At 42.7% G+C, this 27,838-nt stretch overlaps 2 protein-coding genes across 4 annotated transcripts; one reads left to right on the top strand and one right to left on the bottom strand.

Annotated features, from left to right (window-relative positions):
- Positions 1-347: 347 nt before the first annotated feature.
- Positions 348-9,070, top strand: zgc:175214 (uncharacterized protein LOC557610 homolog). 3 transcript variants are annotated; one of them, XM_053419506.1, is made up of 8 exons: positions 348-530; positions 626-1,057; positions 1,185-1,610; positions 3,070-3,223; positions 5,313-5,355; positions 5,834-5,875; positions 6,595-6,677; positions 8,214-9,070. In XM_053419506.1, the coding sequence occupies exons 3-8, from the start codon at positions 1,586-1,588 to the stop codon at positions 8,332-8,334; spliced, it is 468 nt and encodes a 155-aa protein (XP_053275481.1). In that variant the 5' UTR covers positions 348-530; positions 626-1,057; positions 1,185-1,585; the 3' UTR covers positions 8,335-9,070. The 3 variants fall into 3 exon arrangements, with proteins under 3 accessions (XP_053275481.1, XP_053275480.1, XP_053275479.1); XM_053419505.1 differs by having other exon boundaries at positions 357-530; positions 632-1,057; positions 1,242-1,610; XM_053419504.1 differs by having other exon boundaries at positions 357-530; positions 1,242-1,610.
- On the bottom strand, positions 9,069-27,800 carry pdcd11 (programmed cell death 11). The gene is made up of 36 exons (XM_053419503.1): positions 27,677-27,800; positions 27,226-27,344; positions 26,867-27,016; positions 26,567-26,731; positions 26,299-26,460; positions 26,100-26,214; positions 25,802-25,977; positions 25,519-25,626; positions 25,106-25,318; positions 24,887-25,011; positions 24,741-24,801; positions 23,947-24,093; positions 23,563-23,814; positions 23,052-23,177; positions 22,724-22,915; positions 22,433-22,603; positions 22,116-22,329; positions 19,863-20,012; positions 19,474-19,586; positions 18,036-18,535; positions 17,822-17,884; positions 17,260-17,356; positions 17,061-17,150; positions 16,820-16,922; positions 16,531-16,705; positions 15,654-15,710; positions 15,417-15,539; positions 12,434-12,556; positions 11,940-12,105; positions 11,531-11,671; positions 11,306-11,452; positions 10,733-10,983; positions 10,335-10,503; positions 10,094-10,247; positions 9,703-9,868; positions 9,069-9,600 (listed from the first exon to the last, which is right to left on the bottom strand). The coding sequence occupies exons 2-36, from the start codon at positions 27,325-27,327 to the stop codon at positions 9,429-9,431; spliced, it is 5,439 nt and encodes a 1,812-aa protein (XP_053275478.1). The 5' UTR covers positions 27,328-27,344; positions 27,677-27,800; the 3' UTR covers positions 9,069-9,428.
- Positions 27,801-27,838: the final 38 nt, after the last annotated feature.

Genomic DNA, 27,838 nt, shown 5'->3' with positions numbered 1-27,838 from the left:
TCCATTTCACACAAATGGCTTTGTTTTGGTTGTGAGGACATCAGCCATGCGCATGCTACTGACCGGGGCCTCCCTTGACTTTGCTGCAAGTGTCTCTTGTCTCCCTCTCACATATACATGCACAGACGTGTGCACACACACAGACACACACACACACACACACACACACACACACACACACACACACACACACACACACACACACACACACACACACACACACATCAGCATGCTTGCAGGCGCCCTATTCGTCAGTGTCTGGCTCATTCTGCCTTCCTTCTGCCTACAGATTGGAGGACAGAGGCAGTGAGGGAGGGCTGAGGCAGGGGAGAGTTGCGAGGCAAAACGGCTGGTCACATGAGCAGAGATCTGTTTACAAACCCAAGGCAGAGCAGAGCCAGAGCAAGGGGAGGAAGGGGAAGGCAGACAGCACACTCTCTCCCTCTCTCTCTGTCTCTCTCTCTCTTTTAGCAACCATTGTGGATTGAAAGTGGAAGAGGGGAAGCCTGCCATGACAAAGCCAGCTGGAGGTGGGAGAGACTGAACACGACACACGCAGACACACTTACACACACACACACACACACACAGCCTTTGTCTCTGATTTTTTTTTTCTCAATTGAAGGAGCAGATGGTTAGAGGGAGAGTAGGATCCCCCCCCCTACCCCCCTGCACAGACACACACACAAACACCCACTCACCAGCAAACACTAAACCCCAGCTAGAGGACTGTTGTTGACTGTATGGAGCTGTCCTCACTTTGTTTGGGTTTTGAGGGAAGTACATCTCTGCCTCCTGCACTGAGGTGGACTGCCCACTGCAAGATCAGAGGACTGGAGGAGGAGACAACAGACGAGAGGAGAGGGGGATGAGACTTGTGAAAATCCTCTGTTAAAAAAGCAGCTTTGGGAGGAAGACAAAGCGCAGACTTAATGCCCGATAATTACCTTCATTGGACAAGGACTGTCATTTGGATCGGTGGATGTCACTGGATCTGGTAAAGGGGAGACACTGCAGACGCAGAGTGAGGACAGAGGTTTCGTTTTCTGCTGGAGATGTAAGTATTTCCTGTTACCAAGCAGCCTGTGTTGTTTTTGACAGTGTGGATGAGTGAGATTCAGCTTTTCACAATAACAACTCCTGGTATGAGGCTTCTGACGAACAGAAATGTTCATGTCAACAAGATTTCTTTGTCCCCTTCTTGGCTCTCCTGTGATGACATCATCCTCGCTGGGATCCAGGAGCACATGAGGTCTCCAGTCCTGGTCCAAACCCCGGTCCCAAATCTCCCAATCTTTACACGGAGTGCTTAATCCAGATTTGGGAATGCTGGGCAGTTCAGACTTCTGAGCCAACATAACCACACCTCCCGAGGATTTGTGTGAATCTGGGCAAATCTGAAAATCTTGATGGTGGTTTTGTCGCTGGAGTTCACACAGCCCGACAAAAGAGGGATCCAGCTCAGGGTGAATTCGGGCTCCAAGCAGATTCAGTGTCCGGAGCTCCAGCCCACAGTCTTGGCTCCATTCCAGCCTTCTCCTGACAGGGCCTGAATTTACTGCTGCTGCCCTGGGAGTCAAATTTCATGCAACCATTCCAATGGTGTAACGGTAAGTGAGTAGATTTTTCTGTCATCTGCCAAATACACAAGAGGTGCTAGCACATGCACTTACTTGTATTTCGTAAACTCTTAGTCGCCGACAGATAGCTAATGGGATCCAGCTAAATGGACGTGCATGTGAAATCGCAAATTAGTGAGAGGGTGGAGGCCTCAGTTTGTTATTTTTCAGGAGGGTTAGGGCACATTTTATTCAAGGTCATGTTTTTTTGACAGTTATGTCAACTCGAACTGATGCGATCTTATCCTCTCTGACCTTATGGCATTTTATTGCTTGTTTCTGTTGAGTGCATCCTTGCCAGGTTCATAATTGCATCCCTCATTATGCAGCGCTAGGACTTCCCTAGTCCACCCCTACCCATGTAAACCCCCCTCCGACCCAAGCCACGTCAAATTATCCACCCGATGCCCCCCACAGTGCGCAAGCTGTACCCATTCATTCACTCTAAAGAGGGACACATGGACACTTATGGCCTGGCAAAGAGCGTCCTCGCGGCAAATGAATAGGAACACATGTAGCCTGTGGAAGTGGGGCTTCCTCTGCCATTGTTTTACCAAATGGTCCTTGAGTCCCCAGAGTTCAATCTGTTTAATGTAGCCCACCCCCTGCCACCTGCAGCCCCCCCCCCCCCACACAGACACACAGACACACACACAGACACACACACCAGTCACCTCTATACAGTAAGAGTCTGTGGAACAGATGGTGGTGTGGTGGAAGTGGTGTCTGTCCTCCATGTTTGTCTAGTTCACAGCCAATTAATGCGCAGCCCACCGAGCCCTTCACTCACCAGCACGGCACCGCTCACAGCTCCCTGGATACGTCTGTATCCAGACAAAAACAAACTACCAAACTTTTTTTTAATGTAAATAAATCTCCTGATTTGGTCGGGAGTCCAGAGAGCCACATACAGTTTGCTTACTGTCAAGCAAATGTACGTAAAGTACTCAAGGCCCAGTAGCACGAGCAGCCTGTGATGGCACTGTAGCTCTATGCTCTAGTAAATGATCAACAAATGAATATCTCAAGAGCTTGTAGCTGCTCTCTAAACTTATAACAGACCAATTTGCCATTTCAGGTCACACTGTCTAATGTTTATGCCACAGATTTAGACCTGAGCAGCCTCTACTGACTGTTGTTTACTGTGGGTCTGCAGGGATGGTTTTGAGGAAAAAGTAAACAATGAGTTTGCAAGACAAGCTTTTTGTGCAGCTCTCTATGAATAGAAAACACAAGAAAACCTATTCAGAAAAAGTTTCCTGACAGGCATCGAAACAAAGAATGGAAGTTACTCTTTTAAAACAAGTCCATAAGAAATGAGGAGGATTAAAGACTTTAAGGGTCAAGGGTTAAGCTAACGTGTAGCTTGGGGCTCTTAACCCGAACAGTTGAAGCTAACAGTTACATGCGTGTTGGGTATTTAATCTGCACTTCGATCTCTTCCTGTCAGGATGCCTGTGTGGTTTGGGTTCTCAGCGCTCTGAACACTACTGCAGCATGACGTCTGAGATCTATCACCTCCCGCTCAATGTCTATGTCATTGTGCTGGGCATCGGCCTCTTCGTCTTCATGCTCAGCCTCATCTTCTGTTGCTACCTTTTCAGGTTGGTTGATCGAGGACTGTGGAAGTCTGGGTAATTAGGAAGAAATGTGTAAAAGAGCTATTTTTGGTATTTTGAACTAGCACTGCAACAAAATGTAACCCCACAGGTTAAATAAATTTAGATCTCCCTTGGTAATAAGATCATAATGAGATGAAAGAAGAAATCTTGATGCCAATTTAAGAAGTGTTGCCATGCAGAGCAACCAAAGTTACCACACATGTTTTATAATCGTTGGACTTGAAACTCCATAAATCTATACTAGTGTTTATGTATTGTATACATGCATGTTACAACATGCAGCAGACATATGTGTTACAACAGTAAAACCCAAGTTATGAATCAATATGAACCAGTAAGGAAGAGACCGATTGTTGACTAATTGTATGTAAGAATCAATGTTGACAGAAATATACAAGAATATGTTTGATGAACTTTATTCCTCCAAAGATCACTGATTTATTTATCAAAATGTCCTCCTTCTTAAACATTTCCAGACCTTATCACTATATGTTACATAGACAATGGACTATAGGCAACATGAAGAAGGTAAAGAATATTAATAACATGAACAATTTGTAAGAACTATAGTCTATGTGGCCCTCATCTGTATTATTTCAAATTATTGCCGACAGCTCTTTTCCTTGGTAGGAACAAAGCCACTGTACATTACATGCCTAGCATCAAAAACTGCAGAGAGACCCTGTTGCTGACAAGATATGACTAAAATTGTGTAAATTCTAAAAGCTAAAGAGCCAAATATCACAGTTGGTAGTAAGTGGAGACCAAAACAAAGTTAAAGCTAAATATCAAAATATTAGGTTTAAATTCATCCGGTGTACACAAACTCTTAATGAAGGCCAATGGTGTTCCATGTCTGCTTCATTTATAAATTGACAAGCTATTGGTATTACATTCACCATAAAAATACTTTTTAGGCGTTAACATGTCAGTCTTTAGTTCGCAGTTCCTTCTACTGCCTCTAAGTGGCAAAAAATGAAGTTTTTATGAAGGTTTATAACAACAGTTTGACATTTTGCACATCTACTGATTCATTCATTGGGAATTAGAGGAGAAGATAAAAAGCCCTCTCATGTATGTCTACTAACTGTGGTTCTACACATTAGTTTCGCTTAGTATAATGGCATGAAACAAGAGGATGAGAAATAGCCTGGCTCAGTATCCCCTGTAAAACCAAGAATTGCAATTTTTCCAATTTAAAGGTTTAGTGTGTAGAATTTAGTGACATCTAGTGGTAAAGTTGCATGATGCAGCTGAATACCCCTCACCTCAAACTCCCCTTTCAAACATTAGAGAGAACCTGTGGAAACCGTCAGTTATCATAAAAACTCAAAAGGCGTTTAGTTTGACCAGTCTGGGCTACTGTAAAAAACATGGCGGCCTCCGTAGAGCGGACCCGTTCCTGATGTAAATATAAAGTATTTAAATATAAAGGGCCCATTCTATGGTAAAGAAAACAACAATTTGTACAATTTAGATGAAACACACTACTGAAAACATCACTAGGGTTTTTTTTATTCAATTTCTGCCAATAGATCCATTATTAACAAGACACAATGTGTTAATAAGTAAGCTGTAGGGCTGTAACCTTTGTACAGAGTAACTGTTTCCCCCTGCTTTTAGTCATTATGCTACATCCAGATAACTGGCTGCTGGCTGTCATTACTGTGATGACTATCTTAAACTGGTCATTTCAATCAGCAAGTGTTTACTAACATGGTCACCATATAAACTTCATACGGTTAAAAAATATACAAGTTCATTATCAGTATAAAATATAGATATTATTATCCGCTGCTTTAAAAATCTAGCGTCAGCCCGGTTATACACAATAATTGTTAAATTGTATATGTTCTCATCTGTGCTTTTTAATCCATAAAGTTTCTCAATATATCTTATAGAAAAACTCCCTCCATCATTACTGTGATATAAATAACCTATGCCAGGATGGTGCACTGCAGATGTAGGACATAGGAGTATTGATTAAAAGCATTTGGCTGACTTGAGTTCCAGATGTTTCTCCTGTCTCTTCCACTGTACAGATGTTGCCCTCTCTCTGTGTCTCTTTCAGGCTGAAACAACAGGGAACGAGGGAGCAGTTCAGCTACAATGAGGTACGTCGCCGCAATATCTGTCGCCCTGGTTGAACATGTAACACCCGCGTCTGAGGCGGGTTATAAATACCACTATAGCATTCTCGCACTGTTATCGTCAACTCAGTGACGCCTAACACCACTCTCACTGGACGACCTTGACTCCATCCGTGTGTCACCGCCCGCACTCCCAATTTTAAAGTGTTAATCCAGCTGCAGCTTGGAGAGGCCGGACATGGTGAGCAGGTAGTGGCGACAGTGAGGTGCGGTGGCAGTTGATGTGGTTTGGTTTCAGCTTGTGAGAAGGTTTTGATGATGATGTAAACAACTTTTTTTAAAAAGAACACGCACTACTCATGAGGATATTGTAAGCCGGTCAGATCGGGAGAGCGAACCAGTGTGAAGTGTTTGTTTCACACACTTCTGCCAAAATAATAGTGTTGACACATGATTCACATGACCCAATGCTCCTCTCTTTCCTCCCATTTCCCCTCTGTAGGTGGTGCTGAAGGGTGCAAGCAAGAAACTGAGCCTTCTGGGAGTGAGTCACCTTCTCTACATGCATGCACAGTACACATCCTTTTTTTTTTTTTTTTTAAACATCTATGTTGCATACATTTCGTTTTTCCCAGCACTATTTCCCCAACAGCTCTGGCGATCCATCATGAGCTGGGATGGTTTTGTTTAGTTAACTCAATCAACTTCTCCTCGCAGATGTGATTAACATGCTGCATAAGCTCGCACACAGTGGAGAAGTCCTGAAAATAGCTTGCATCCCAAAACACAGCCATTAAAAAAACAAGAGAGTGCCTGCTTGAGTCTCTACTCGTAGCAGAATTTAGGACTCCAGGAATAACTGCACTCATTCAATATGTATCAGAAAAAAAGGTCTTCCTGTCCCTTGTGATTTCTAAAACCTCTGCCTCTCTATGTTCTTTCTTTTTTCCCCCGAGGCCGTGGTGGTGGTTAGGAGTCATTTTTGTTTTTCAATCCCATGTCGAATCTCTGTTTTTGTATAAGGGGACGCTGAGATGGTCGTGTTACTTTGAAACATGCTCAAGATAAATGCACCATTTTAAAATGCAGGCTCATGTTATTCACTGAATCTGGGTCAAATTAAATGACTTCCTATCAAATGTATTTCATGCGGCTAAAAATAGTGATTTTTTTGGCTGTGGTGAGATATAAGGTGATTACTGACTAATGATGAATGTGGAGAAAAAGACTGACAGTGCTGTTATCCGTTTTTTGATCTTGCAGCAAACCTGTGCAGTGTGTCTTGAAGAATTCAGGACCAGAGATGAACTGGGAGTTTGTCCATGCTCCCATGCATTTCACAAGAAGTGAGTGTTGTTAAACTGGTCATTATGAAGTGCAGAGAAGGATTAGTGTGGCTTTTAATGAAATTACAAATTAATTACTTTCCTGCAAAGTTATATGAAAGCATTACTACTTCTCTCATACATGTGCATTTAATATGTAGGTGGCTATACAGACACTACATGTTTGCATAGCTTAGCATGAAGATAAAGGCAAGGCTAGCTTTTCTCACCTGGTTGCCTGGTGAAGTCTCAAGGTGATAACATGGCACTTGAGATGACGCCATCAGGGCAACAAAAATCTTTGCAGTCACATCGGAAGCTTCCACTTCCAGAGTTGTGAAGCTGCTGTTTTAACTTTGGTTAAATTTGCTTGATGTTTACACCATGGTGCTATGAGCAAAATGTGATGTATTTTTTTTTCTTCTTGTTTAAACACCTTGACAACTCTTTCCAAGAGCTGCATAATTATGAAGAGTTAATTAGTCGGATGAGATGTGACAGGCATATATATAAATCAAAACATTGTGACCTTTGATAATTTCATATTTATAGCTCCCCTTTTTACAGCTGATTGCAAAATTATCTCAATTGGTTTAAGTGATGACATCAGCAGCTCATGTTTCAGGTCATTGCTAAATACCAAGTTGTTCATGCTAATTTTCTAAGTCACAACTCTATATTTTTTATCATGCCAACAGCAGCTGAATGCCTTAAAAGCCATAAAGCTACTTTTAACCAAAAAAGCACTCAATAATATAAACTTGTATTATTGTGTTTTAGAGTTCTAGGGGACTGATGCTAACCCGTCCCTCATGTTTAATATCTTTGTGCAATGCTAGGCTAGGCTAGTTGGCTACTAACCTAGTGAACAGTTTCTGAATAACTAGTACACCGGTGTGGGCCACTTCAGGCACCTCTGTCCTTCATGTGGCCCATACCAAATGGATGGGAGAAAAAAAGTTTCCCACTTTTAAAATAGCAAATGTGGCCCAAATATTCCATAACAAATGTGGGCATTTTTAGGCAAACATGCGGTTTCTTTAAGTTAGGCTTAATCTGGATGTGAACCTAAAGTGGCCCATGTAGTGAATGGTGAATATGGCCCAAATAGCACAAAACAAATCCGGGCCAACTTTGGTTGACATGCAGTGTTGCTATGGCTTAGCTGTGGCCCAGACCTGGCAAACATGAGCAGACTGCCCAAGTGGCATCATTCCAGATGGTATGTGGGCTGGATGCGTGTTGTGTGGGATGTAAGCCAAATCTGGGCCAAATTGCCCAAAGTGCTGAGTCGTGACATTGCATAAAAATTATGTAATGTGGTGCAAAGAATCATCAAATCATATGCAAAAGACACCAGAACCTTTTCAACAAGATCTTTCTTTGTCCTGGGCTAATCCGAGCTAAGATTGTCTTGGTAAAAAACATTTGTATGTACTTACTGAAAGTTAAGTAAACATAAAAGCTTTGCATTTACAACGTGATAGCACAACATATAGATTTGTCAATGAGGTGACGTAGTGTTATTCAATAAGCTGTCTGTGCGTGTTCCGTCAGGTGCCTGCTTAAGTGGCTGGAGATCCGCAGCGTGTGCCCCATGTGCAACAAACCCATCCTCCGGCTCCACACAGAGGCTCCCCAGGGCGCTGAAAGTCCAATGGACCCAGAGGAGGTGTGAGTGAATCAGGGGAAGAGACCAGACTCCCCCTTACACAAAACACACATATTAAATCCACTAGGGACGATGGGCAGTGGTCATCTTTTAAGACATCTCACAGGAAATGTTGATAATGATCCCAGGCCTTGCTGCTGACTATTGAGCAATATGCCTTGGTGGAAATTGGATATTGACAGCACCAAGAGGGTTTGGTCAGATCAGTCAGGGAGAGGGTGGAGGAATAGGATCTTTTCATAAAAAATGCTCCTAGTTCTACTTCCATATTGCACTGCTCACCCAAAACATGACTGGAAAAAGGAGCCACTTTAGAGCGCACGACATCATCGCCAACTGTCACTGGACGACGAGTGCGGCACTGCCAGAGACAAACAACACTACAGGCATTCAGCAGGACATCATAGTACAGGATTAGTATGGATACCTCTAATATCTCAGGGGTGTAACCAATATAGCCAGCACAAACCATATCAGTCACCCTATAACCCTGTGCCACACATGCATCTTCTTCAGTACTGCCAACGTAGGTGAAACACTCCGGATGAAACCAAGACCAGCAGGACAACAACCACGACGATTTAGGTAGAAGACATTGTTACCGATTGTGACCCAGGCCCTTTCCCTAAAAGAGAGACTAATAGAAAACTAGTCTTGCCTGTATGTATTGTATGTAAACGTGTCCCTATATATATTGTTATTTTGTATTTGTTGCTTTTAAAATAAAATGTCACGTAATGTATTGTGATGGTGCTGGATTTATTGAAACATCAACCAGAAAACAATGAAACATGAAAAGAAGGATAAAGGACTTTTTAAAAAATCTGTTCAAAAACATTGTCAAGTAATCATCATGACATTTCTATTCTCGCCCTCATTTACATACAATGGATCAAAGTGTGAGTTGATGAAATGCTGAATACCAGTTTGTTTTTAACAGGAGTTAATGATTTACATAGGTTTGATGTGTTCTGCAACATTAGAGCATCCTGCCCTGACTCAGGTTTAACTGTTCCCGGTCTGCAGCATAAAAAAAAAAAAAAAAAAAAAAAAGGTAAACTACAAGTTACAAAGCGGATTATAAGATTGAAAAAAACATTTCAGTTTGCAGCCTCTGTGCCTTTAGCTTCCACAAACTCCATCGCCTTCTCTTTGACTGCCTGGATGCTCTGTGGGGTGCCATGCTTCTTTTCGTACTCCAGGTAGCGCTTGAAGAAAAACTTGATCTTTTTCACTGAAACGCTCAGGTGGATCACACGATCAAAGAGCACCCTGCAGGGGACAGGAAGTAGGACGTTTTATGTGTGATCATAACACTCATAGACATCTGTGTAACGTATACCAGGGGGGCTCGACAACTGATCATTTGCTCACCTGACTTCCTTCTGGGATCCATGTTTGATCATCAGGTCGATGAAGACAGACCAGAGATCTGTACGTTTCGGATAACTGGTCAGGACTTTGTCAAGCATGGTGCGACCTTTCTCCACATCACCAAAACGGAACTCCAGCTGAGCAAACTTGGCGATCACATCCACACCTGAGTGGAGGGAGGACAATAAATGAAAGGTTAAAACCTGTGGAGAGGCCCAGCTGCAACAGATAACAGAATACGACCGGTTATGTACACTACACGCTGACCTTCACTGCACAGTCCAAGGGGTGACAGGTTGCCGGTTACATTCAATTTATTGCAAAAGACAAGCTGACTTAAAACTCCTCTGTGGTCCATGTCTCAACTAGTCAAATCGGCCATCTTACTTACTTTCTTTGGAAGGGAGGCTTTTTAGCGCCCTCTGCAGGAGAGCAGCGGCAGCATCACTCTGACCCTGCTGGAGCAGGAAGGACCCGAAGCTCAGCCACACCACCCTATTCTGACGGAAACGCTTCACCATCGTCTTGTACAAGCCCTCTGCCTCCTGGGTAGAGCCACAAAGACAATGACAGCTACAGTACACAGTCTTTCAAATGGGTAAGAGGTGGAAAAGCTCAGAAATAAACGGTACCTTGGTCTTGTCAGACTTGGCGTAGATGTCAGCCAGCTGCTGGTAGACGGGCATGGGCTCACAGAACTGCAGAGCCCGCTCAAACACTTTCTTCAGGGTCTCCTGTGTGCCGTACATGTTCTCCAGGTTCAGCAGTGCCACCCACACATTTAGCTTCTCCTGCTCCTCCCTGCACCAACACAGGATCAGATTGTACTTTAACATTGGCAGTAAGGTCTTGCACATGCACAAAAAGAAGCAGTAAATGGATGCAACATGGTAACTCATCATACCAACGTCCACTTTTCTTCATAAGGAATAAGATATTAAATACAAAAGTATTTATTCAGTTTTTTACTGTGGGAAATAACAATTATAATCATTATGGAGTAATTCAAATTCAGTATTCTGTTAATAACCTGAAGGAAATAGTTTTGAGAGCCCTCTCAGCCACAGCACGGGCCTGCTCGATTTCTGTAGCCTGCAGATGGTGAGCCATGTACTGGAGCCACAGCAGAGAGCTGCTGGGCGAGGCCAGGAGCAGACGCTCAAAGGCAGTTGCGTCTTCAGGGCGCAGGTTGGGATTCATGAGCTCGACTTCCCGCTGTACCAGCGCCTTCTCTGTCGCCTTTTTCTCCTGCTCCAGGTCATGGCGAGACTTCTTCTGTGGCTGAGATTCAAGACAACAGATGAAGACGATATAAAGTGGTGAAGAAGAGCAGAAAGAGAAAGAAATCCTACATTAAGACTTGTAACGCCTCGGCCACACTGGGTGTGTGTGCACTGATCTGCTGCGTCACGTGCAAAGAGCTGCTATGGGTGATTTTGGGTTACTACAATACTTGCTTGAATAAAAGTAGGTCTATGCACTAAACCAAATGCCAGCACTCTATGGTATGAAGCCGTGCAAATACAGTGTGGCCCGGTAAATACAAAGTTATATTTCATTAATAATGTTGAAATGATAGATGCTCCTCCTATGTTTGCCTCACCTTGCTGCTTCCATCTTGGTCCTCTCCGTCACTGGAGTCCCCATCCTGAGCCGCTGAAGCAGGCTTCAGGGAGTTCAGGCCCACGTCCCACGAGAAACCTGCTGCCACCTGTAGCCTGGATGGAGCTGCTGAGCTGGACGTCACCGGCTGGAGAGAAGCGAGGGAACATTTTTAGATACAAATATCACTGCACCTACCATACTGAGCTGCATTATATCGACTTACTTTTGCAGCAGGTTTGGGTTCTTGTTCACCTTCCTGATCCTCCTCCTCCCGGAAGTACACCTCCACTCCGCTGTCATTATCGTCGCCCTTCGCTTTTTTTGTTTTCTGCTTTTTCTTTGGGACCTGGGACTCTGCTTGTGTCTGGCAAATGAAAACAAATTTAAGATGATCAACAAGGATTACATAAAACACAACACACACATAATTGGCTGAGTGGCCATCTGGTTGTTATTAAAGTTGCAGAGTATGCAGATGAGATCAATGGAGAGGCATTGACCAATGGAGAAGTTGTTCTCCATATTGGCTACCAACTCGGCTACTTAAAGTGCCTGACTCTCGATTTAATGGAAAGTGGGGATAGAGTCTGATGTGAAAGAGACAAGAAACTGGGGGGGGGGGTCTTTGTTACCTGTTCGCTCTCGGAAAGAGTGCGTTTCTTCTTAGCAGCGTCATATTTCTTCTTCTCCTCTCCAATCAGCCGCAGTGGCAGACGGAGAGATTCTGGTAGGATGTCCGGCTTCCCGGTGTCCACAGGAAGCAGAGAGAGGTTGACAAACCCGTCCTCTCTGTCGATACTAAGGATGAGAAGAGAAAGAGCTGCAGGCTAAAAATGACACAATGTGAGCAATGACTCTAAAAAAGACTGTAACTTTAAGTTGCAATGGGCAAGAGCTTATGAGCAGACACGGTCAGTATTGCACTGCTAGATTCTGCCCATTTGTCCAAGTCAATTTCTGATGTCTGGTAAAATTGGCTTCTGATGTCTCGTTCTCCTTTCAGCCTTTTGGCCCTAAATCTGGTATTTATGCAGGAGCCGTACCAACCATAGCGACCATAAAGTCTTAGGTACTATGAAATGAGCTCATCGGTCAAAACACAGATGAAATGCGTTTTTTTTTTTACCTGAAGATCTTTGTGGTGAGCAGCGTGTTGGGACGCAGGTGCTCAGAGAGGACCTTGTGGTTGCTAACAAAGTACTTGGTGGACTGCTGAAGTTGGGCTCTTCCAGTTATATTATGAGATAACCTGGAAGACAAACATGTGGGGAAAAGGGGTGAGCATATGTTCTCAAGCTGAAAAAAAGTGTCACCTTTAACAAGATCACATAGCAGGAAGAAGAAATAAAAGCTTTAACGTACCCTCTCAATTTTACACAATCTAAAACACAGGTACCAGTACGGATTTCTGCTCGTCTGACTGACATCTCTCAGATGATGTCCTCACACCAACTGAGAATCAACCTTGACAAGGCCGAGCTACAACTTCAGGAGGATATGTCCCCTTCTCACTCAGAAGGCAGCACAGGTCCTGGTCCCGGCTCTTGTCATCTCATGCCTAGACTACTGCAGCTCCCTCCTGGCTGGTCTGCCTGCTAGTGCCACCTGACCTCTGCAGCTCATCCAGAATGAAGCAGCTCGACTGGTCTTACATGAAACTAAGTTCACTCAGACTACTAAAAACATATTTAAGGACGGTAGCCAAACCTGGTATTTAACTAGCCTCTGGGTAGAGACACTCAGAGTTGAATGTATTCCTTCACTCAAGATGTCCTCACTTTCTAAAAAATGTCCTCGCTTTGTAAGGTCTATGCTTAAAACAGTACTCACAATGAATCAAGTACACATGTAGAAACACAGACACACACAGAGCCCTGATCTCAGCACAATGGCGTCAGTTGGGTCACATGAAGAAGAGACAGAAACACTAAATCCTCAGAAGAAACTGCGACAGGTTCTTAAAGCGGTTTGGAAAGAGCTACCTGCCAAGTATTATTCAAAAAGTGTACAGAGGAGAACTGGTGGTCAAACTATATATTTAAATTCCATTAAATTAACTGACAAATACAAACTATTCATAGCATTATTTCCGTATGCTCTGTGCAACACTATAAATATAAATAACATAATATAATATAAATAAAAATTATCCAATAAAATACATAATATAAACTCAAAGCGAAAAAGACTTAAAAGATGTCCATCTGTCTCTACTGGATACCTTCAGGTACTGTACAGACTGTAGGTCATCTGCAATTTATTTCACTGGCATCCCTCAGAGCACATTCATGAGAGTTGAGGTGTATTATATGGATGTGTTTACTCCATCAGAGTAAAAACTGCAGCTGAGTCGCATCCTGTGTGGAGTCACTGAACAAGAAGCTGATCTCAGCTGAATAAAAGACATTAAGCCTTTTAGAAGTTTCAAATTCAAATTTCTTCCAATCCAACAAATGTTTATGGATCTTTTACTGATCCGTGTATCAAAGAGGATTTCTGATTGAACACATGGCGAACTAGTTTGAACTTAAACGTATTTAATATTTAATCCAGGATTTAAATCAAGAGTTGAAGGTTTGGAAGAGAAAGGTTCATTTTGTAGATTTCAATCATTACAATTGTATTTGTATAGACCATATTCACATATCACAATTTGCTGCAAATGGCTTTAACAAGGTGTTAGATACACATATTCAATTGACCATTAATATAAAAACAGTGTCTGCCTTTTAATCAGTTAGGGATCAGATGGTTTTTAATTAAAATTAGTTTTAATTTGAACCATTTTCAATATTGACAGTGGAGCATCGCTTATGTTTGAATTGGAATCACAGTTTGGGATTTTGTAAACAATGCATTGAAAAAAAACAATAGAAGAATGGAATGTTCTAAGATCAAAGGCATGTTGTGGCTATGATGTGTCAACACATGTTCCAGCATATATAAAAGAATGCAGCTCTCGACTTTGATCATTCTGAAGCGAGATCGTGACCTGACGAAACCTTAGAAAGAAAGAGCAATTCTACCACCATGTCCCGATACCAATGGACCAATGAACATAGGAGAGACGGACTTCAGCACAGGAGGGAGGTCCAGACCCTTCAAAAAGAGATTGCACAACTAAAAGACCAGTTAAACAGAGAGAAATTAAACGCTCTATATGAACGAGAGTGGAGAATCCAGGCCTGCAATGACCTGCTGGAGACCCAACAACAACTGGAAGAAGTGAAATCGCTGAATGACCAGCTCATTGTGAGCAAAAAACGAGCTGGAGAAGCCCTGAATCCGAAGAGAATGATGCACAAGGTCTCTAGAACCACCAGCTCCATGGAGGTGGTCACTGAGCAACAGGCTGAGAAGGAGAAAAACAAGGATCCCCAAAAACGACGGAAGAGGCAGACACCTTTAAACAATATCAAATGGCAAGAGGATCACGTCCCCACAGTGAACCAGCAGAAGGAGGAAGAGTCAAGTTTTGATGCTGCGCAGGGAGCAGAGAAGCTCTCAGTCATGACCAACCCAACAGAAGACTGGGCTTCCATACGTAATGCCACCAAGCCACCGTGGTCTCCAGTTCACACTGAAAAAAAACGTCGGCACTCGTTCTCTAATGGGGATTTTGAGGAATCCTGCCGAGACCAAAGGTTCATCTGGAAGAATGCCAGGATGTACCTGCACTGAGGAAACCAGAGAGGGACAGACACCCAGCCAAAGAGACTCTACTCCCAACAAGAGACACTGTGTCAATATTTGCACCTGAAATTATATATAATAATAAATCCTGAAAATGAATTTATTAATAGTTAAGAGTTATTTAATCACAAATGTTGATATGAAGCAGCTCATGCTGCGTCACGTTTTGCACAGGGTCAGCAGGCTCTGGGTTATCCTGAACAGGTAGAGTGATTCTTCCACTGCAGAGTTTCAACAGATTTTGACAGAGACCAGCATGAGGATCAGTCAGACTCACGTAAATTGGGAACCAGGCGGTGGTTCCCCGGCAGAAAGATCATGTAGTGTGTAGTGACTGCAAGCTCCCGATCACAAGACAGTAACTTGTATACGTTTATGAACTCTACCTAAAGCCAAATTTGCGTGCTGGTGGTTACCTGATGAAGACCCCCTGCTCTCCCACAGACTTGACGTAGCCTCTGATGACCTGGCCTTCCTTCAGTTGGTCCATAGACAAAACCTCTGGGTCTTTCACTAGCTTGGCCTGCTGTGGATTCAGCCTAAAGCAGAAGAGTTACAATCAGCAATACATCGTCCTGAGATCTACCAGTCTTAAAGCTTTGAGTTGATACAGAAGCAACTGTATCGTTTTTTTGCAGTGACATTTGTAATACCTTGATGGACGTAGAGACAACTGCCACTTGTCATTTTCACACGCAATGAGGAAACACCTGGAGCAAAAGAGGAGACAGAATATTAAACTCTTTAAATAAACCTTAGTGCAATTGAAACTGTGAATAGTACGTTTTTTTTTTCATTTAGCTGCTGTTTGTTGACAATGTTTTACCATAAATGTATTGTGAGCAGGAGAAATTCAACATCCACAACAATAGTAACGGTTAATTCTGTTTGGCTTAAATCACAGTTAAACGTTCACCTTAGGTTTCATTTAGGTACATTATCCACTTCAGTTTGTAACCGAACTAGAACTTTAGATGGCAAACATTAGCCTGACGTATCGAGCAGGATTTATACACCTTCCAATCTGCTGGAGTGAATGTCAGATAGCTCTCGAAAACATCTCCTGCATCTTTCTGACAGCAGATTGAGGCCAATCACAACTGGCAAATCACAACTTCAAATTGTGACTGGCCAGTTTTGTTGAGGTGAGGGAAGGAGATTCGCACCATCTACGGCCCTGTTCAGACCTGCGCTGTGTCTGAAATCCCTCATTAATAGTCTACATAGTCATCATAGTGACTATGTAGTTTGTTGTCCATCGTCAGAATGTTAAGTGAAATTTAAGTTAAGTGAAAACCATCATTAGAGACGAGAATGCAGCAGGAACGGCCAAACCTGTCTTACAAGTGTAAATAAGAGCGGAGCAGCGCATCTCTAAATTTAAAGATGGTCATTCACAGCATTTTGTTACTTGAACGTATTAATACCAAATGTAAGAAAACAAACACGTTGTTGAAATTGACCCACAGAAAATGTGTCGTACTTTTACTGAAAGACCTTCATAGAAAGATTGCTTCTGCATCTACTGACCTGAGGAGCTGATCCGTGCTGTATACATCCAGTGGGTTGGGCCTGTAGGCATCAGCCAGCTCAGTGACAGCAACATACCCCTTGCCACCAAAGGGAAGCTTGACCACGAGGCCTTGTGGCTGAATGAGAGTCACCATCCCCAAAGAAATGCTGCCTTCCTCCAGCTTATGGACTCCTAGAAAACACAGGGAACTAAGGATTCAAACTCTATGTTTGCATTAGATGCAAGTGATGCAAAATCAAAACGTAAAACATCCTTAATTAAAAGCACAGTCCAAGCTGCTCTAACCTGTGAGTGAGAGCACGAAGCGATGAGGTTTGGAGCTCGTTTCCACCACTTTAGCACGAATTGCTTGCCCCAGCTTGTACAGCTTCTCTGGGTGACTGGCATCCTGAAAACAAGCACAAATTACTGAGATTTTAAATCACTGTTCATCAAGTCGCAAACTCTCTCCAACTGCGAAAGCCAATCAGATCGGTGCTTTTCCAATACAGGAAATGGCATCCGGCAGATACTGCTTCAAACTTACTTTAGGATCAGTGATCATGGCCAGAAGTTCGACTGTGCCAGTAATACGTGGATCAGTGGTGACCTCCAACAACTTCTTTTTTGGATTAAACTGGAGCAGAAACACAAGCACAGTTCAATTTGTCATCTTATGATCGAAGAGATCATTTTGGAGATTTATGTCAAGGTTGAAATAAAGCAATGCAATCTTTAAAACTTACCTTTGATACAAAGCATGTAATATCTTCTCCGACTGTGTAGGTGTTAAGTATTTCTTTTGCTCCAACTTGTTTGAAATCAGAACTTTTTTCTAGTTTACTGCAACGAGAAAAAGAAACTGTTTACAGACCAACAACATGTGAAACCCATACACATCTTTAGTTTTATATCGTTGTGTTACTGTGCAATACTCATTTCTGTGGATCAATGGCTAATGTGCCATTTGTTAAACTGTATAGATTCAGCTGACAGTTATTTTTATTCTAGTTACATTTTGATATTCTTGTTTATTTACATATTACTTTTACAGATGTCTATTATTTGACTGTCAATGACCCAATGTGGCACTAATTAAGTTTAATTTATCTTATTACTGTAATCACAATATATAATCTGTGTACTAGATTTTATTAAAACAAAATGCTACGAGCATCGGTGTCTGTCTGTTTTTGTGTAATCCTTGTAAAATGGAAAATTACTCAAACAAGACATTCAGTTTTATGTGCAGTGTGTTTTGTAATGTCGACCATGAGAATTGGACAATGCACTGAATGATACACTTACCTGGGTATTAGAGTGAGCTCAGGAATGGTGTATGTAAATTTGGGATGAGAAAATGGCAAGAATCTGAAAAAAGAAGAGTTGAAATTCATATGAAGTTTAAAACAATTTAGCTTGTAAGAAACCCTTTTTCAGGGGTTTAAAGTTTGAGAATGGGATAAAAACTCAAATCTATTCCAACATGTAGACATGAGGCCCTGAGTGCTTTAGTGTTTACCTGTTACTGACGGCTTCTCGTCCCCCGATGACCCGGGCGGTGACCGTGCTGCCCACCTTCACAGAGGACGTCGGGAAAGATCCCGGACACACTTTGGCAACCTCCATCACCTCCGACACGTGCACGCTGCCGGTGCTTCCATCCTCCAGTGTGACCTGAATGCTGACAGGCTTCACCGTCCGCACTTTCCCCTCCAAGGTTTCGCCGAAGCAGTGACCCTTGGAGTCCTGCTGGTTGTCGGAGGTCGTGCGCTGTCGTTTAGGGGCAGAGCGTTGCCACGACACTAGGGGGAGCCCTTGTAGTTCCTGACAGCTTGGTTCTGTCACCTCAACGGCCAAACTCATTCCTGGCTTCAGCTTCTCTGACTCAGAGAGGAGGACCTCATTCAGCTGGCTCCTGGTTTGGATCACAGTCAGCTTTCCTGTGTTGTCCAATGAGACCACGGCAAAGTCTTTGTCTAGGTACTGCACCGTCGCTCTGTGTTTTGATCCTTCAATCAACTGTAGAAATACAAACAGAAACACAAATATACAGAAAATTAAGGAGGATTGTAGTCAAATTAAGAAGGAGCGGGATCAGACGAGTAGGTGGGGGCTGTAATTTGTCTTCTGGGTAAAGGGGGGCAAGTCTAACTTATTTGGGTGAGCAGGGTTCTATTTTAATTACCAGGTATTTTCATTTAATTTCTGCATTCCCTTGCTAAAAATATTTATAAAGACATGAGCATCATTATTCATAAATGTGTGGTTTACTATCCTGCGTCCAATTGGGGTTTTATTTTTCTGATGGCCAATTAGGATACTATGAACACACATGATCTGTGCTTGAACCTGTTTACCTAAACACACTGAGTTATACATTTTTCTTTTTAGACTTTCATTTTAACTCTGACTTTCAGCATTAATGGCTGTTGTAAAAATGATTCCACTGCTATTGTAAGGTTCATTATCTGAAGATGCTTTTTATCACCTACACCGATGAGGTCATGTTTCCCCCGTCTGTTTGTAAGCAAGATTACACTAAATCTGCAGGACGGATTTCAACAAAACTTTGTGTCAGTATGAGGTCTTTAACATTGTGACATATGATACTTGTGTATGATGTAAGCACAGTGAAGAGGTAGGACACAACATTGTCAGATTTGTAAAATGCTATGAGATTTGCTATTTATCATGTTTTGGTCAGTGTCTGCTCATAAGAGTATGAAACCATAACCTTCATTCGGGGGCAAAAATTAGTCTGTAAACTTAATAGAAATTAATCTTGATGATTATCTTTTGCCAATCCCACCTTTGTATTTGTATACAGTCACATAAAACCATTATTATATTGTCTCAGTGTGACTGTTTAGAAAACGACCGTCCACAGCATATTACTACAATTGTGGTCAGCTGAGCTTTCCTTTTATAAAACAATGGTACGAAGAAGCAACACTCACAGTTTTCTTCTTTTCCACCAGCTTGGGAAGGATGGACACATGGACAAAGGAAGACAGGATGTCGACATGAAGGATGACGGCAGTAACTTTCTGTCCTACGGTCAAGCTAACACCTGAAAAGGACGCGGCCAACAGGAAACGAATAGTTTATAAAACTAAACTGTGACGTGTAAAGAGACGTGAGAGGTGAATATACTCAGTGCATTGTACTGAAATCAATACATAGTAAATCTGGATTATTAATGTTAGTACAACATACAAGAACTATATCGATGATGCTTTAATACATTATTTTGGTTGATACGGTCATAAAATGAAAACCTAATTTCAAACCAAGACTGAAACGTGAATAATGACAACTTTTCATATGTTCCAGGCTTTGTACATACCCATGACATGGTACTTGTTGGCCAGTACGGTGGCACTGACCAAGTCATGAGACTTAAATGTTGCTCCGTCGTCGTTCACAGTGTCCACAGTCAACTTCAGCATCTGACCAACACACAGAGCAGTCAGCTGCTGGCGAAGATCACAGTTATCTGAGAGTAATGGAGGACATAACGAGAGGTTAGACAATGTAACTGATGAATCAAAGTATCGATAATATCAGATTTTCATTGAAAAAACACTGCAAGTGGAAGCTGCTCAAACTGGTTCCTGTCAGCTCCCAAGTGAAAACTCTGGAAAATATCCAAGTGAGCCCATGTGAGAACAGAGCAGGAGATTATCTGGAGGATTCCCTGCCAGCGAGTGAGCGCGTTGATGACGTTTCCTCAGTAAGAGGAGCCATGCACATAGAAGACACTGATACATATTTCAACTTGAAAAGACAACAAGCCTTTGGTAAACAGGGCTGACGTCTGTGTCGATGTCCGGAACACAAAATGATGTGATCTCTGCAGCCGAATGTATCCTTCTACATGTTGCACCACCCGTTGACAGATTTTTCAGTTGTTGTGAATGCGTCTGGGTAGAGACTTCCCCCCCCATGCATTCTTAATATGCGAGAGGAAACTCTGCACAAAGCCCTGATCACACTGTCCGGACATTTTCTGAGTTTCATGTCTGAAAACAGCTTAAGGCTAAACTACCTACACACAGAGAGTGACATCACACACATACAGTGCCTTGCATTGTATTCACCCCCTTTGGACTTTTCTACATTTTGTCATGGTATAACCACAGATTAAAATTTATTTCATCGTGAGTTTATGTAATGGACCAACACAAAATAGTGCATCATTTGGAAGTGGGGGGAAATATTACATGGATTTCACAATTATTTACAAATAAAAATCTGAAAAGTGTTGAGTGCATATGTATTCACCCCCTTTACTGTGAAACCCCTAACAAAGATCTGGTGCGACCAATTGCATTCACAAGTCACATTTGCAAGTCACATAATTAGTAAATAGGGTCCACCTGTCTGCAATTTAATCTCAGTATAAATACACCTGTTCTGTGACGGACTCAGAGTTTGTTGGAGATCATTACTGAACAAACAGCATCATGAAGACCAAGGAGCTCACCAAACAGGTCAGGGATAAAGTTGTGGAGAAATATGAAGCAGGGTTAGGTTATAAAAAAATATCCAGAGCTTTGAACATCTCTCTGAGCACCATAAAATCCATCATAAGAAAATGGAAAGAATATGGCACAACCGCAAACCTACCAAGAGGAGGCCGTCCACCCAAACTGAAGAGTCGGACAAGGAGAAAATGAATCAGAGAAGCAACCAGGAGGCCCATGGTTACTCTGGAGGAGTTGCAGAGATCCACAGCTGAGGTGGGAGAATCTGTCCACAGGACAACTATTAGTCGTCTACTCCACAAATCTGGCCTTTATGGAAGAGTGGCAAGAAGAAAGCCATTGTTGAAAGGGATCCATACAAAATCCCGTTTGGAGTTTGCCAGAAGCCATGTGGGAGACACAGCAAACATGTGGAAGAAGGTGCTCTGGTCAGATGAGACCAAAATTGAACTTTTTGGCCTCAATGCAAAACGCTATGTGTGGCGAAAACCCAACACTGCCCATCACCCTGAGCACACCATCCCAACAGTGAAACATGGTGGTGGTAGCATCATGCTGTGGGGATGCTTCTCTTCAGCAGGTACAGGGAAACTGGTCAGAATTGAGGGAAAGATGGATGGAGCCAAATACAGGGAAATCCTTGAAGAAAATCTGATGCAGTCTGCAAAAGACTTGAGACTGGGGCGGAGGTTCATCTTCCAGCAGGACAATGACCCTAAACATACAGCCAGAGCTACAAAGGAATGGTTTGGATTAAAGAATGTTAATGTCTTAAAATGGCCCAGTCAAAGCCCAGACCTCAATCCAATAGAGAATCTATGGCAAGACTTGAAGATTGCGGTTCACAGACGGTCTCCATCCAATCTGACTAAGCTTCATCTTTTTTGCCAAGAAGAATGGACAAACCTTTCCATCTCTAGATGTGCAAAGCTGGTAGAGACATACCCCAAAAGACTTGCAGCTGTAATTGCAGCGAAAGGGGGTTCTACCAAGTATTGACACAGGGGGGGTGAATACTTATTGTTTATTTAAGTCTATTTGAATTCCAGTTAGTAACAGTACATAATGGGAAAAAGTCCAAGGGGGGTGAATACTTATGCAAGGCACTGTACCTTTAGTAGCTAACACTTCATTCAAAGCTCTTCTCTCCTGCAGGCCGTTAATAAGTCTGGTCTGGGCGTCCCCGTCTCGAGGAATGACCTCAGAAATCTTCAGCGTGACCAGGAAACGCCGCTTTTCCTCATCCAGGTTGGTCACCTTGGCGATGACGGTCTGGCCCAGCTGGAAGGCGGCTGCTGTGTCGCTGACGAACTTGTCAGTCATGGCCTGGGAAGCAGAGCAGTGTGGGTGGGGGGGGGGGGGGGGGAAGGTTAGTAGGAAAAAATCAATTAGCAACATGCACATATGGGACACGGAGCTCTTTACTCACCGACTTGGGGGCCAGACCCACGAGGCCGTATGGGAACTCCACAAAGACGCCATAGGACATGATGTTCTTGACCCAGCCAATCAGCTGCATTCCAACTGTGATCTCAGAGAAATCCTTAGCAACCAGTCCCTCCTCCAATGCCCAGCACACAGTCGGTTTCTTAGTGAGCGACTTTGAACAAGGATTCAGTTAAGGTAAACATTATTACTTAACCACCAAAAACAAAATAGGTTCACTTTTCAGCTGTGATCACATTCACACAACATCAACAGACACTTTCAAACAGGATACAATTTGCTTGCTATTGCTGAAGCAGACGAGGTTTGAGACGTCGTCTCCCTCCTGCAGGCTCTCCCACAGCAGGGGGCAGTTGGACATGTGATCAGAGAGGTGCATGGTGGGTAGTATGGCTCGTATGTCATCAGGCAGGATGGAAACCTCCAGACCGTTGACTAACTTCTTCAGCACTTTGGCCTCCACCTGCTACATTAAACAGAGAGATGATGTAGATGTGAGATCCGTAAAAATTGTAGAAGTCGCAGGTTGGATAATTATTATAAAAGGAAAAAAAGAGGTTTAAAAAAAAAATTCTAATAAAAGCCTGAGGTCTTTAACTCACCTTCCCCACCTCACAGTCATCCTGGAGTTTGGCAGCTTTCTCAGTGTCTCCCTCTACTGCACCTTTAAAGGACAGCACCATCTTTTCCTTCTCAGGGTCGCATTTGAGAACCTTAGCCTTTAACACCTGGGACATCAACCACAGCAAACAACTTGTAAGATGCCAAATACTTCATAGTCCAATACTGGGAGCATGTGCAACCAAACAACTTTATATCCGTTATCAATGACCAACCATTGACAATTGTCTGATTGGTCAGTAGTCGGGCTGTTAATAGGTTTCGTTCTGTTATCTCGAATTTTAAGAGGTACAGTGCGAGTTACCATGGCGATTTAACACCACAAGAAGTTAACTAGCGTCACAAAAAATGAACCAGTTAAAAATGAACGTGATCATTACAAATCTTGAATTGTATTAAAGGCCCCTGCAGCATTACAAGGCAAACAAACCATCAAATCATTGAGAGAAACCTGACGTTATTCTCAGCGTCCATGTCATGTGATCTCCTCACCTGCCCAATATAGAAGACCTCCTCAGGACTGATGATGGGCTCAGAGCTCAGCTCACTGATCGGCACCAGACCCTTGACGTTGTTGTAAAAGCGAATGATGCAACCGAAGCTTTTGATGCAGACGATGTAGCCCTGGGAAATGCAGCCGGGACGAGCATCGTTGAAGGTGAGGAACAACGGCAGGGCGGTTTCCACCAGGGCCTTCTTTCTGGTCAGGTACAGCTTCTTAGTCACTGGATCCACTGACAGCACCTGAAGAAAGAAATTCACCAACACACACACAGTTGAGTAAGAAAGAATTTCTATTTAAAACCTGCATGTTACAGATTGTATTCTTGTGGTTTTCCCAGTGGCTTTAAAGAAAAATTCAGGAACTGCACTGACCCGACATTTGACCTTCATGCCCTCGACATACTTCTTCTCCGGGTTCTTCAGGAGGATGTCAGACAGGTGGGTTCGAGGCACCAGACCTTTGATATGGTCGGACAGATGCACCACCATCCCATGAGTCAGCAGGACTGACACTTTCCCCTTAAGAGGAAGACACAGGGAAGAAAGAGGACGTGAGAGACAACAGAGCCAGGACACATCTCAAAATCAATTAAGAGGAATCAAAAGAGTAATATATGTGAAGACAGTGGGTGAGCAAAATAAAATATATTAATAAAACTATTTATTACTCCATTTTCATCCTTCTTGACAGATGTTAACCAGATTGACAAAGGGCTTTATAAAGGTGTCTCAGTGTGGTTAAAAAGCTTAACCATCATTAGGTTTGATATTTTGAGGTTGATTATCATTATTATATTGATTATTGGGTGGTGGTCATAGTTATTCATTGTCTTATGTCAATATCTCCTCCATTTGAATTCTGAAAGATGTTAAACCCCCACAGAAATATTTTCTTTATATGAAATCAGCTGCATGTTTTTTTGGCAAACATAATACTGGACACGGACAAGATGTTTCCCACTTCGCTGCAACATTTATTTTACATGCATGTGACCTGGAGCCATCAAGTTTCCATATTATACTTGTGTAAAGTTGTGTACTATACCAGTCCTTCTTTCCAAACTGATCAAAATCAGCTGACATTTGTTGCTTTAACCGATGTTTAGGTGAATTCAAGTCAATTATATACTAAAGCTCTTTAGGAAGTGATGACAATTAATTCTTACCTCCACAATTTGACCAGCCTGAAGATCATTATATCTATAAAAAGGCCTCTCAATCACACTCCTGTAAATTAAACAAAATGAACATTTTCAGAATTTCAAAGTCAAAGAGTCATGTGGTAAGATGCAAAAAATATTGTTATGCTTACCGGCGCAGACTGGCAAAATGAATTTGGTCGATGGGGCTGAAGTCCAGGATCCTGCAAGTGTGCACAGGCTTTGCCAGAACTCTGTTCTCATTGGTTGGCGTATTCATCTCCTTCATGTGGTTCCTCTGTCCAGAAAAATTATAACATGATGATGATGTTAACTCAAGTCTAGGTTGACTGAATATCTACAGACAGTATTTATTATTCTTTACGACTCACGTGCACAAATGCCAACATTTCGTCAGGCAGTTCCAGCATGGCTCCAGACATGTGGTGTACAGTGGTCATCTTACAGTTCTTCACCACCTGACCAATGCGGTCGCCACAGGAAGGAGCGGGGTCCACTCTCTGCTCGGGCTGAACGAGGTAGCTGCGCAGACTCAAACCCACGAGGCGCGTGGACTGCTCTACGTAGAGCACACATGCATACAGCTGGAAGGGGGAACGCAGAACAGGATTAAGATGTCAGCTTCAGTATCTTGTATAAATAAACACATGACACGAACATTAAGTGTTGACAGTTTTCATCCAGGATCATTTCAATAAGGTGCATTTCAATTGAAAACACGTCAATAAAGACTCATCAGAAAGTTGAAAACAATGACAGATACAAAGCATCAAGTCAGTTTTACCTCAGTTCCTTCTGCGTAGTTTGATTTCTGTTCTGGATCCATGTGCAGAAAGTCCACCTGGCCACTGAAGGAGGTCAGGAAGTCCAGGATCAGACCATGTTTGGTCATCTGATAATCAGAAATTGCAATATTATCAAAATGAAATAATTGGAGTAATTACACAGATACTTACAGAGTCATAGCAGATCGTTCACTGGACACAAAACAACTGGTTTTTAATCAAGGGTGTTTGTGTATCAAAGTAATAAAACAGAATCTATGTTATTGTGAAAGTTGAGTCTACCTTTTTGATTGTGGCTTTGACCAGCAGACCGGGCAGCAGGTTGGTGAGGTTCCAGCCCTGCTCGGCCTTCGCACAGGCCTGGGCGACCGTCAAGGGGTTGATAGAGAGCCGCACCATACGTCCTTCGTTCTTTACTTCTTCCACTTTACAAGTCAAAAACTGACCTACTTTCAGATCTATGGACATGAACAGATAGGACAAGACATAAATGTTCTGGGATAGTTTGATCAGTGAGATACATTTTCCCTGACGGAATTTCCTCAGCGACTATAAAACAATCTAAAATACTTTCTCATACCGTCCAGAGTGTTTTGTTTGTCTGCTGTCTTGGACAGGAAGGCTTTGGACCCACTGATGCCGATGTCAATTATGCAGCCATGATCCTCCACACTCTCCACACATCCACTCAAGATCTAATTCAAAACAAAGAAACAATATTTCAATACATGCTCGGATCAAAATGTAAAATTCACTTGTTTGACTGATGAATGACTCACCATGCCAGCTTTCACTGAGCTGGAGGTGAGAGCCTTGTTCACCAGCTTTGGATTGACTGACAGCTGGATGCTCAGGGAGCCTCCCTTCGCTACGTCCAGCTTTGCAATCACACATCTTATCACCATGCCGGGGGAGAAGAGGTGAGGCAGAGAGAAGATGTCCTGTAAGCATAAGAGCCAGACATTATGAATATGTTAAAAAAAATTAAAAATAAAACATCCGGGAGTGTGTGTGATATCATCAAATCACATGAGCCAAAAGGCCTACCTCTGTGTCAGCTGAATCCAGCTGCTCACTGAGCAGCTTGGTGTACGAGTCACTGATGTTCCTGATGTTGAGGAAACCTTGCAGACCACACGGCAGACTGACCGTCACCTCAAAGTCGGCAACATCCTTCACACAGCCCAGCATCAGCATGCCCTCCTTCAGATGCTGTTCATAAAAAATAATACAATATCAAGTCAACTCTGCTTAAACAAACTTTAGATTAGTGTCACACTGGAAATCAATTCGCTAAACACATTTAACGGACTCAAAATATGCATTAGGTCTTTACTGGGAGATTACCTTCAAATGCAGGATTTCCACACACTTGGCTGCTGCGTTGAGCGCAAGACCATCACTCTTCTCTTTGCCCGTCTTCTGCTTCTTGAGTTTCTTGGCCTCATCTTTGAGCGCTACCTTTCTTTTCTTTTTCGCTTCGGCCAGCTCGTTTGACTGTAAGAGAACCAGTTGTTAACTGTGGAAAAACTGATGTGTGCTTTCGATAGATATACATTTCTGAAGCTACTTGTATATTCTGTAAATAATCGCATAAGCTATACCCAGCACAGTGGAGCCTTGTCACAATGCTCAAAGGATCGACTACAGTATTTCTGTGGTGCACATCTAGATACAGACAGAGGAGAAGATGAGCAGTTGTCTACCTGGAAGAGATTGTCCACTTCACCCCGATGAACCACTGGTTTACCATCAGTGCTCTTCTTCGCTGTCCCTCCTCGAGGGAAGTCCTCCTCTGCTGATGCCATGATTGATGTTGTGTCGTCTGGAAACACACAAAATCAATGTGGATAAAAAATCTACTTCCAAAGCCCTTTAAAACAAAAAAATCAGTAAATATATACCACAGAGAGTGGATGGAAAGAAAATCTCGAAAACTAATTGTTGTACATTCATACGCCTACATACGTGTTTCTATTCATTTCACATTTTTTTAAAGTTGCGGTCCAAACGTGCATGAGATAATCGTTAGCTAAAGTCAACACGTTTTAGCCTTCGAGCTAAATGTGTAGCAATTTCTCCCAGAAAACCACAAATCTTCAAACAACAACTCGTTTTGTAATCGAACACAAATCAGAACTAACTTCCGTGGCTTACAGTTAAATATCTCCTTGTGTTAGATGTTCGGCTTCAGTGTAGATCCAGATACACATGTTGATCAGCAGCACGCCATGTTCGCGACCCGGAAGAAAAACTCAGACAGGCGTGTCCTCATTTGTCCAATCACAGAGTAGAACCGACGATTGGCACCCTCTCCAG

Source organism: Pleuronectes platessa, chromosome 3 (genome assembly GCF_947347685.1).
Source record: "Pleuronectes platessa chromosome 3, fPlePla1.1, whole genome shotgun sequence".
Classification (NCBI taxonomy): Eukaryota; Metazoa; Chordata; class Actinopteri; order Pleuronectiformes; family Pleuronectidae; genus Pleuronectes; species Pleuronectes platessa.
The sequence above is the reverse complement of the archived record's forward strand: the minus strand, read 5'-3'. Positions and strand labels throughout refer to the sequence as shown.

Coding starts and splice junctions, on each gene's coding strand:
- zgc:175214 (XM_053419506.1), top strand. CDS start 1,586: ATGCAACCATTCCAATGGTGTAACG. Junction 3,224..5,312: donor TTCTGTTGCTACCTTTTCAG/GTTGGTTGATCG, acceptor TGTCTCTTTCAG/GCTGAAACAACAGGGAACGA. Junction 6,678..8,213: donor TCCCATGCATTTCACAAGAA/GTGAGTGTTGTT, acceptor GTGTTCCGTCAG/GTGCCTGCTTAAGTGGCTGG.
- pdcd11 (XM_053419503.1), bottom strand. CDS start 27,327: ATGGCATCAGCAGAGGAGGACTTCCCTCGAGGAGGGACAGCGAAGAAG. Junction 23,815..23,946: donor GCATGAAGGTCAAATGTCGG/GTCAGTGCAGTT, acceptor TTCTTTCTTCAG/GTGCTGTCAGTGGATCCAGT. Junction 10,248..10,334: donor CCAAGTCTGACAAGACCAAG/GTACCGTTTATT, acceptor GGCTCTACCCAG/GAGGCAGAGGGCTTGTACAA.